General features: G+C 41.2%; 1 protein-coding gene across 1 annotated transcript; it reads right to left on the bottom strand.

The window, feature by feature from the left end:
* Window positions 1-705: 705 nt before the first annotated feature.
* ncam3 (neural cell adhesion molecule 3) lies at window positions 706-8,690 on the bottom strand (the record flags this gene model as incomplete). The annotated part of the gene is made up of 16 exons (XM_080038857.1): window positions 706-748; window positions 1,122-1,250; window positions 1,377-1,572; window positions 2,067-2,232; window positions 2,336-2,478; window positions 2,939-3,058; window positions 3,189-3,356; window positions 3,476-3,611; window positions 4,004-4,137; window positions 4,294-4,448; window positions 4,597-4,714; window positions 5,554-5,697; window positions 6,735-6,872; window positions 7,071-7,268; window positions 7,568-7,639; window positions 8,624-8,690. 16 exons carry the CDS (start codon window positions 8,688-8,690, stop codon window positions 706-708), a joined length of 2,127 nt encoding a protein of 708 aa, XP_079894983.1.
* Between the last annotated feature and the right edge of the window lie 2,902 nt (window positions 8,691-11,592).

Below are 11,592 nucleotides of genomic sequence, written 5' to 3' on the forward strand. Positions count from 1 at the left end.
CATAATCATAAGAAGAGCAGCCATAGTGCAATCTTAATAAAACGTTTATAACAACAGAAAGATAAAGGGAAAGTCCACTAACAGGCAAATATTTTCTAAATGCCATCAAAAACCTGTACAGGATGCATGAAACAATTAACAAAGAGTAAACATAAAATAAGAAATTGTGTCTGTGTACAACATTTCAAATGCACAAATGTTTATGTTGTTATAATATTCAATGACAATTTGAAGTGATTCATAATTAGTCTATAATACATATCATTTTACCCTGTAAAACTCAGACATCAAGGTTACCCTGTAAATGGAGATGATGTCTTTTGTATATTCAGCTTATCGAAATCAGAGCAGACGGAGCAACAAAAAGACTAAAACAAAAAGCCTCTTGCATGTAGCCTTTGCCAGTCTCCCACTGTAAGCTGATGGAGAGTAAAGTGTTGTCAGGAGAGGCTGAACACAGGCCCGCTGCCCTCTCACAAACGTCTGACACAGCCCAGCTTCATCAAAACCTCAACAACATCAGTCTTTTCCCTGCAAGTCTGTCAGTGATGTTTGACAGTTCCCATGGCAGTTGAATCCAGTGCACAGATCGCTGGCTGCTGTAAGTCAATTGTTAAGACTGGGAATTGTTTTGATATCTTTCTCTTCGTCTATACATTATCTCTTGTTGCTTCACACTTCTTCTGTGTTGTTTGTTGTTTCTCCTCATGCATCGGCTGTGGACAAGTTTCTGCCTGGCTGTGTTTTCCTGTAGAAAAAAAAAATTGATCCATTAGACATTGTTATAAAAACATATAACCACATGAGAAAAACACATTTCACACGCTGAAAAAGTTGACCAACTTAGAAAAAAAAATGTATTTGGAAACACACAAATTATTACAATTTATTTACTCGATTTCATAGCAACGTGTGAATCTAACTTGTTACATTATTTAAACTGAATGCATTTGTGTGTTAATTGATGTACCTATACATCAATTAACACACCTATACATTGAGGTTGATGAAAGCATAGAATTTGCTCGATGGACAGAGCTTTCTTGGATGTGAAAGGAAACGTAATCGAGATGTTTTTCTCAACATGTGGTTTTGCTAAATTTGGGAGTGAATGCACATACTCGTTTTTGGTAAGATGGGCTTTGTCGCAGGTGACCTCTGTGCTCTGCCCTCCCTCCACTGTGTGTGTCTGAAGCCCTGTCTGTTGCATACTGCCTCTCGGAGTGGATAGACCATTCAGCTTCACTTCTCTGCAGCCGTGACATACAAAGGTATATGGACTATGATATCATCTCTATGACGATCAAAATAATAATAATTCTAGTGAAAATATACAGACAAGACACATCAAATCACACACACTGTGACAGACTTACCCATTGGTGGCTCCCTCTCCTTCTTCAAGCATTTTAAGGCCTGGTACCTTCTGGCCAAAGATTTTGGAAGAGATGGACATGAGAAGGCCGCAGCGATTTCTGTAGCAGCAAGTGGCGTCTACCACCAGGAACACCACCAGGAAGATCAGAATGACAATGCCCACCACGCTGCCTTTAGTCATGCCGCTCGCTTTGACTGTGGGGAGGGATGGAAAAGTCAGGACAGCCTAACAGAAAGTTTGCTGCCTGCAAGTTAAGCATTTTCACACCACAATGTCCAGGTGTAGTTCAGAGCTATTTGTGTCAGCCCTCCCAGTTAAAGGTGGAGTCAACGATTCTGGAAAATGCTTGAAGTCAAAATCAGCGAATATCTCCTCAAGATCCACTACCTGTCAGTACTGAAAACTATCTGGTGTTAATACACAGTCTAGGCTATGTAAACTGGTATCTAAACAAAGGGTCTGTAAACAAAGGGCATACACTGTTGCTGGCAACATGCCCCATTTACATAGCCTAGGCTGTGTATTAACGCCAGATCAGCAGACAGGTAGGGGATCCTAAAGAGATATTCACTGATTTTGACAAAAACTGATTTTGAAAACAGGCGTTCTCCAGAATCGCTGACTCCACTTTTAAGCCATATTTCCTGAAGAAACAGGTGTATTGTGTGGGGAGCATGAGGCAACATACCAGCTGGTTCTGCGATGGTGAAGTTGAACCTAGCCGGAGAAGAGGAACCATTAGCATTGACCGCTGTGACTTCCAGTTGATAGTCTGAAGGAGACAGGTCTCGGAGGTGGATAGAGTTAGCATCAGGCGTCATCTGCGTCTCGGTCCAATCTGAACTCTCTTTATCCTGAGTGGGCATGAAGAAAGAGAGTAAGAAAGGGCTGAAATATGTCAACATGGACACCAAAGGACCAAGAGCAATCAAATGAGGTTAATTAAGATGGACTCACATCCTTTACGTGAACTATTCTGTATCGTACGTCAAAGTGATGCAGAGGAGTTCCACCGTCATCGATCTGTTTGAGCTTGATAGAGAAGGAGTTGCCATCTATTTTAATATCATCAGACATCAAAACTGGACTGTCTGGTTCACCTATACGGACAGGAGGCAGAGAGAAAGGGACATTGATGGCCATGCGTTCACATGTAATCTTTGTATTTATGTAGGATACATGCAGATTGGCAGTTCATTATTTTTATAGTTTAGTACATCACTGTGTTCTTTACCCTCTGAGGATGCATCAGGCAGCGGATGATAATGTCATGGAAATGTTAGGATGATGGTTGCATTAAAGATGATGAATGAGAGAAAATTGATGGCAGATTAGAAGAACAATCATGCCTTGCTAGACACACCAAACACACTAACATACATGGATACCCGCACGCACACCTGCTATACATTGTGCATCAATTAATATGCATCATTTACTGTATACAATGTATAAACAAGCAAGTATAAAATACAGTCACACACACAAACGCACGCACACTGCATATTCAGTTATTACACAAAAAGCATGACATACGGATTTGGTGCATGTAGTACTTACGTATCCCCTGGGTGCGGACACTGTTGGTCTCTGAGAACTTCCCCAGTCCCACTGCATTCAAGGCAGCCAAGCGCACTGTGTACAATGTGTACGGCTTGAGGGTGGTGAGAGCTAGTGGGTCTACAAGGCAAACACAGACTCAAAATCAGCTCACCTGCATACTCAAATAGTGTAAAGATATGTTTGGCACAAGGAGTTTTAGAGAGTTGATAGACAACTGCAAAGCTTCCTTGAAGAGCAGAAGTTTTACCTGAAGCGGGGACGGTGATCTCGTTCCACTTTTCTTCTGCACTTTGCATCCACTGCAGGACAAAACTTGTGATTGCTGTTCCTCCATTGATGGGTGAGGTTTTGAGGGAGAACATGACTGAGGTTGGTCCAGGTGAGACTGACAGGTAGTGAGGTGGACCGGGCTGGGCTGTGGGATAGGATGTGGAAGTGAGGAAAATAGATTATGAGAAAATGTAGTATTAGAACATTTTTAAAATGTATGGCACACAGACATAGACATAAACAGACACAAACATAAACTCTTACTGTGTATTGCAACATCTCTTGATGCATTTCCATGAGTGCTGACAGCCATGCAGGAGTACAGTCCTCCATCAGAGGGCACTACCTCATCAATCACCAACGCACCATCAACCACACGGACACGGCCAGAGGTAGAGTCCTTACAGGGAGAGAGGCACAGAGGGAAATGTCACACCACACATTACACTACCAAACCGAAGGGTTCCATGTTGTTAGTAGAACAGGGTTAAAGCTGTTAACACATAGCAAAGATGTCAGGAAGCTAGACAGTTACATGGAAGTGACTGCTGTGTGGTTCTGTGGATTCTAAAAAAAACTTATTTCTGATGTCAGATTGTTGAATATGTGCAAACGAGAGAGAGAGAGAGAGAGAGAGAGAGAGAGAGAGAGAGAGAGTGTGTATGTGTGTGTGTGTGTGTGTGTGTGTGTGTGTGTGTGTGTGTGCGTGCGTGTGTGCGTGCGTGTACGTCTACGAGTGCGTTTGCGTGTGTGTGTGCGTGTGTGTGTCTGTCTGTCTCCATACACTCTTACCACGGTGTGTCCACTGTGCTTGTTGAGCCAGTGTAGCTCAGGCTGAGGATGGCCAGAGACATTACAGGACACGGATACACCCTCACCCATTGGTACACGCTGCTGCTCAGCTGACACAAACACCTCTGGAGTTTCTGAAATAAAACATATCCATTATCACGACAGTAGCAAGTCACACCAACTGTAAAATACATTCTGAGCAACACACAACAGGTAGGCTACAACAGTTTTGTCACGCCCTAATGTAGTTTACAGAGCAGTGGAAGCAAGTCATTTAGAAGTGAGCTAACCAAAAACTTGAAGCATAATGGAACCAGAGCTCTCAGATATCTTGTTTGTGGCGGTGCAGGTGTACTCTCCGTAGTCGCCCCTGGCAACAGATGTAATGGTCAACTCGCTGCGGTCTGAGTTAAAGTAATGACGTGAAGGGTCAAACGGCACCTGCCTGGGAGAAGGAACAGGTTTGGATCAGTTCAATTCATTCCCTACTATGCTAGTACATTATCAACCTACTGATGCATAATGAGCCTTTCAGAACTAAATGTATGGAGATACATTAAATATAACCCAAGTCTCCTCAAGTGAGGACTTACATGATCCAGGTGATGTTGGGTTTTGGTAGACCGTCCACCAAACACAGAAAGGTAACATTGGCTTCTGGTCCAGCCATCACTTTTTTTTCCTCTTCTCTCAGACGCACAGTTGGAGGAGCTGCAGGAGGGAATCACATCTGTGTCAAAAAACTGCTTAAAGGTAGCCTGGAAATCCAGACCTGCCGCTGGCAAATTAAATTTGCTGCGCCTGTTGGTCTGGACACTCTCCATTGAAGCTCATTAAATATGTCAAGAAATCCTGAGCTACCAATCAAATTGTTCTTTCTGATATGGGCGGGCCAGAGCCCTATGTATGGTGCTCTGGGGCGGACTTAAACGGATGACGACAGTGCTGTGCATGCACCGCCGAAGCTGTGATAGTAAACAACAGAGATGGCTGTGGGTATGTTGTTTGAGTTTGAGATGGTTTAATTTCAAAGTAAACCCACTGTTCGCTTAATGACCGGGGCTTAATACGTCACCTTGTTCATTGCTCTGATTGGTTGGAGTGCTATCCAACTGCGTGCAGTGGCATTTGAAGTGCACGAGTAGGAGCCACCCCTTGAGTTGGGAAGGTCTATTGATCGTGGCCAGACCCTCTATCGTTCTAGATATTGGTCTGGATTTCCAAACTAGCTTAAAGGTGCTTTGAGGAACTTTCAGTTTTTGTTCATTCTTGCACCCCCTTTGGAAAAAAGCAGTTGGGTTTTTACTCTGCCAGCTGTAGTAAGAAAAACTATATAAAAATAGCATTATTTGCACTGATGGTCTCTTTTGCTGTAACCTGTCATTTATGTCATCAGAGGATAAATAAGACTGTTTCAGAAATATTTAAAGGCACCTCATAGCACCCTATGTACACTTTAAACTTGTGATGGCATCATAATGACCGATGACCTGTGTGTTATGAATTATCTTTTGAACCACCATCCACTGTTTAATCTTAATAATACTAACCATTGACAACAACAGAGACAGGGAGCTCAATATGGATGGGCCTTCCTTTGATATTGGCTCTACACATATAAGTCCCAGCATCCTCCCTCTTCACGTTTTCAATAAAGAGTGTGTTGTCAGGCAGCTTACGCACACGTCTTCCTTCTAAAGTGAGAGATGGAACACAAGAAACGCAGGGACAGATAGTGAGAAACAGAGTTACAGAAAGACACAAGAGTGACAGTAAAAGAAAAAGTCAGGGGACAGACACATATAACATTATGTCTCTAGATTGTCCATTATTAAGTTGTATTTCTGCAACTATTCTCAACACAACATTTACATATCATCACCTTATCTAATGGATATGGTGAAAATGTGAGCAGTTGCCTGTTTACCTTCGTTTCCAGCAAATAAAGAGAAACATCAGCAATTATTTGGAGTCAAGTTTCGGGTCAAAAGAAAAATGTAAGGTCAATATTTACTCGACTGTTGGCTTTTATTTGGGCTCCATAATTCCTACGAATGCTATCTGGATATATAGCTGCTAAATGCTCCACTGAATTTGAATGTCTGATGTTTGTTGCTGGATAAATAAGGTATAGTTGGATTGAAGAGATTTTTCACTGAAAACACTGACAATGACATGACATTTATGATAGAAATTATCAATTCAAAACCGTGAGGTTGATCATTCTTTGTGGAATTTTCATTACAGAGTCAATAGAGACTCCATTAGCCTTGAACATAGACATGTGAACTATAATGAATGTTAATTCATTTAAGCAGCTGTATAAACCCCTAACAGATAATACCCCATACATTCAAAGTCAATTATGGGGCTGCAGTGGCAAGGGGTGGCAGTGGCGAAGTGGACGGGGAGGTCGCCTCTGGAGTGCAAGGTCAGTGGTTCGATCACCCGCCTACCCGCCACATGTCGAAGTGTCCTTGGGCAAGACATTGAACCCCGAATTGCTCCCGATAGTTAGCTTTCGCGGCTGCTATCGGTGTATGAATGTGTACAAAACAACGTAAAGAGCTTTGAGTCTGTGAAAAACCAGGGAAAAGCGCTATATACATTTACCATGTCTTTCTTTGCCACCTGTAATGTCTTTTTTAGCTGGATTAAGCCATGTTGGGAAAAACTACACTATTTAACTGATGCACTGATGGAAAATGATTGCCCAGGGCACTGTTCCTACCATGAGAAGAGATTTCTTCCTTGTCTCTGATCCAGTGAGCATCCACCGCTGGCTGGCCACTCACCTGGCAAGGCACTGTCCCCTGTTTGCCCTCAAGAAACTCATGGTAAGTGGTGGTGCTTCCAAATGACGGGCCCACTGACAAAGGGGGAGACAGAAAGGATACTAACTTTACTATCACCATCATCAAAAATGTGTTTTGGTTCATTACACATAACCTCACCAGTGAATATAACCAATACTAAGGTATCTAGCTAAATAAACAATTGGTAGCACTGGGCAGGTTCAGCAGCAATTTACCATTCAAGTATGTGTGTGCAGCCAGTTGTTGCTTACCATAAACATATACCTGTATATTCCCGCTATCATGGCTTCCACTGTCGTAGTGACACAGACAGGTATACCTGCCGGCATCCTCCATCGTAGCTTTATTAATTATCAATTTAGAAGAGGTCTCGTCTACAGGGGTCACCTTCTCTTCCTCATCGATGTCTTCCCCTTCCTTCTGCCACGTTATGTCTCCCTCTCCCCCAGCTGGGACAGGAGAGGAGAAAGAAAGAAAAATGGATTCTTATTTTAAAGAATCTAGAAGAGATTAATGCTGAAAAGGTAAATTCACATGGGTAAGTTTTACGGTCTTTTGTGTTTTGTCCTCCCGTCCCAACGGTGCCTCCAAGGCAGCGTTGGGAGGATAACAGTTATGGTTAGGGTTATGGTTAGAGTTGCTGCCTTCCAGGCAGCTCCAGGCATCACTGCCTCCAAGGCTCAGTTGGGAGGACAAAACACCATGGAGCAGGTTTTACTGATTATCATATGAAATTAAAGTGACTTACCTTTACATAACAGTAGAATCTGTTCTCCCACCAGAACATCTGTTTTACTTGGAATGATGCTTACCCCTGCACCTAGAGGAGCAGAGGAGAAGATTTTTAGTTATTTATTTGCATCCATTTCTGTTCTCATTTAAATAATAGTCTAGGGAACCACACATTTATAAACACAAAACAAAAATGTCCACTCATTCAATACGCAATACATGTTGTCCAGCCACTTAACTGTGTTTTATAAGGATCAAATGGTATACAAAATGATCATGTTCTATGTTTTGAACCAAATGCACAACACCTTTCCACCCTGAAGATCTTACTGATGGTTCTCTAGCACGCAATTGTTTGTACCTAATTGTGGGGATAGGCTAGATACAGCGGATGGACGACATCACACATGTACCCAGCAACGTTATTTTAGGGTGTGAATGTATCAGTCTACATTATAACATTAAACTCTATTTGAAATTTAAAAGTCATAGTAAAAAAAAAGAGTAAAAAAAGTAAATCAACAGATGTTTCAAGATAAGATTGTTGTATTTGTCCCACAATGGAGAAATGTACACTGCAACAGTAGAGTCAACAACATATAATAAAATAACAAGTAAACAAACATATGATAAAATATGTAAACATGTGTACAAGAAAAGCTAATCAACCTGATATAAAGATCCTCTGGACTTACAGTAGATGTGAACAAAAAAATATCCAAAAATGTAAATGGTAAGTTCAATTAGAAAATTATATTTCTATATAGCTATATATTTTTTTTATATATAGCTATATATTTTTATATCATCTTGAACTTCAACTGTGTAAACTATAATTCCCACAGCCTTTCCACGCAGAAAGTTGTCAACTGTTTATACAGATAGAGTCCAACTGAAACTTGTATTTTCCCTGTTTATACAGACATGGAAACATCAGACATTGGTTATTTCCTGACTCCTTTCAAATTAAAATATCAACATAAACTTACAGTCTTAACGTTTCAGCCATGCAGGGTACATCAAAACAGATCCTTTTTCTTGGTCAAATCTTAAATGTGTCAACAGATCTTACCTGTGCTGTACATCAGCTGCAGCAGCAGCAAGGCCATTCTTAGGATGAGAGCTGATTGGCTTGCCATGTTCACCTGTCTGCTGATTGCCAATAGGGACTTCAGATCAAAAACTCCAGTTTTGCAGTAGGTCGATTTTACACTGACATGCAGACACCTGTTGTTTCCTGTCCACTCAGCATCACTATGACAGGGAGAGGGTGTGTGTCAGATGTTTTATAGGGGCACAGGAGCAGTGGAGATGAGAGGTAGCCGGAAATGGGTGGGGGAAAGAGAGGGAGAGAGAGAGAGAGAGAGACATAAAGTATTGCTCTGTCAACTGCTCTTTAACCCCTGCAGAGTGACTGTTGGTCATTCATGAAGACAAACGGGAAGCAATGACCGAATGATGTCCCTCCTCCCCTCATTCCTTTCCTTTTACCCTCTCTATGTTGTCCTGCAATTGCCTCTCGTCTCCTACTCTCTCTCTTTCTCTCTCTCCAAAATGTTCCTTCTCTCTCCCTCTGACCTACCGGATAAAAGCAGGGGAGGCAGCCCCCCAGGGGAAGAAGAGATAGGGAAAGATATTTCTATCGTTAAATCGTTTTTTCCTCTCTCATTTATAAAAAGGTTCACATTCTTCTCCAGGACACGTGTCAAGCTGCACACACAGTATGCCAGCCGCACCGCCACCGGGCCAACATTCAAATTTGATCAAAACGTTCATCCTTTAGGATAGTATTGAAATCGACAAACATCGCCACCCATTCTACTAAAAAGGAAACATACGTCTTTACTCTGATTACACCAGGGGTTCTCAAACTTTCGATAGCTGAGGGCCAATTTAGGAACCCAACATTGGACCGAGGGCCGCCGAAGGAAAACAATTTAAAAAACTGAAATCATTTCAATGGCCAGGTTGCGTCTTTACAGTTTAAATGTATTGGTCTGCATCAAGTAATGTGTAATTAACACATCATAATTAATTAATTAAGGGCTAGGTTTCATTTCAACATTGAAGGGGACACATTAAAAGCGGGGGTCTGGGGTTAGTCCCCCAGAAAAATTTGAGGTTCAAACACTTCATTTTGTGCATTCTGGTTAATTTTTAATGCACTAATTTGTGTCTTCTGTATTTATTTATGGTGGACATGTTAAGGAAAAGACAACTAGCTCCCATTGACGCAAATCTAATGGAATATAAATCAGTAAGGCACTGAGGCATTCTGTATTGCATTCAAATATTTATTCTACTTTATTGTTCAAAACTTTCTGCACATTGAAAACGTATCACCTTTTGGAGTGTTTTTTGTAGGACTCACTACTCATGATGCATCATCAGTGTTAACTATTATGACACACTATACATTGGATATAAACAGGGTGGGCTATCAGTAGCCTAGTCAACTAGGCAGATAGTTTTATGGCTATCAGCAGCTAGCTAACGTTAGCGTGTTAGCTAAACTTTAGGCAAAAGAGTTAGAAACCAGATAATGTTAGCATCCATCCTTAGACACTTGGCCTAATCTAATTCACCTTGAAGGTGAGAAAGTGCATCGTATTGGGCTTAACAATCTCACTATCTAACAATTTACATTGGGACCACTACACTACCTGCTGCACTGCGGCAGGCTGACCAGCCTTCTGCAACGAGAGACAGAGGCCAGACGAACGTCGGCAAGTTTAAGATGGTACGGTCCACTGTAGGGGTGTTATTATTAATAATTGGGGAATGAAACAATTAGGAGGGATTTTTAAATGTTTCGACCCCTGTACTGTTTTTACTGTTACGGGGGACGCATCCCCTACGTGCGTTTAAAAAAAAAAAAAAAAAACAAAAAAAATTACAATATTTATTTGTAGGGGAAGGTGGGGTGATTTGTGCAACTTTTTACTCAAAGTGATTTTAAAGTGAGGCCTTGACAGTTATGTCTCCAACTCAAATATGTACATATATTTCAGGATGTTGTGCATCCCTGGCAATAAAAACTTTGGATCTGGAATAAACTGTTTAAGAAATATAGCTTTCGGAAAAAAAGTTGTCTTGTCAAAGTCACCATCATCATCTTTCTGGCCATCTGAACTCTCATCAGTGGTGTCGTTAAGTGGAATTGAGATGTCACTCTCTTCTGAGCTACTGTAGACAATCACTTTCTTTTGGTGACCAGCGTATACAGCCATGCCACTGGCACAACTCTCAGAAATGTACTTTGCACTAGTTGCTCCGTGCTTGTGGAACCAACTGCCACCTGACAAATGTGATTCCCCCTACATTTCTGCCTTTAAATCAAGGCTCAAAACCCATATGTACACCCTGGTGTTTCCTCCCCATTAACCTCTGCACTACTTACTTACCTCTGCACTACTATCTGTGTTTATGTGGATGTATGGGCTTTACGTCTTTTATTTTGGTTATTGTTATTTTACCTTCATTGTTTACCTACTGAATGCACTATGTACAGCACTTTGGACAGTGCAAACTGTCATAAATGTGCTTTTATAAATACATTTTACTTACTTACTTACTTATAACTCACCCAGGCCCTTGCGCACAAATCACCCCATCCCCAGAATTTTGGATAATAGGCATGATGCAGCAATTTAGGGTTGACATTGTGCTAACTATATAGACTCAAAGTGTAGCATACCAAAGCACTAAAACATGTGTCAAATGTTTTCAAACGTGTCTATAATTGTTCAGACACAATAATCAAAAAACCTTGATCATGGAAATTTTACTTTGAAAGGCAAAACACAGTTTTTTGAGCTTAAATGTGCTTATATCTTATTCCTTGTGTCTCCCTTCTTTACAGGATGAGTCAAATGGATGGCTCTTCTTAAATATGTGGTCACATTTCCAATTTCTTCCACGGTTTTCTAGAAACAAGGGGTTTTGCAACTTCCAAAATGCACAAATCACCCCACCTTCCCCTATTTATTTTTAATTTTTTTATAATTCATAATTCAATGCGGGCCGCCAGATATGTTTCTG

This window comes from Ammodytes marinus, assembly GCF_949987685.1.
Source record: "Ammodytes marinus genome assembly, chromosome: 13".
Lineage (NCBI taxonomy): Eukaryota > Metazoa > Chordata > Actinopteri > Uranoscopiformes > Ammodytidae > Ammodytes > Ammodytes marinus.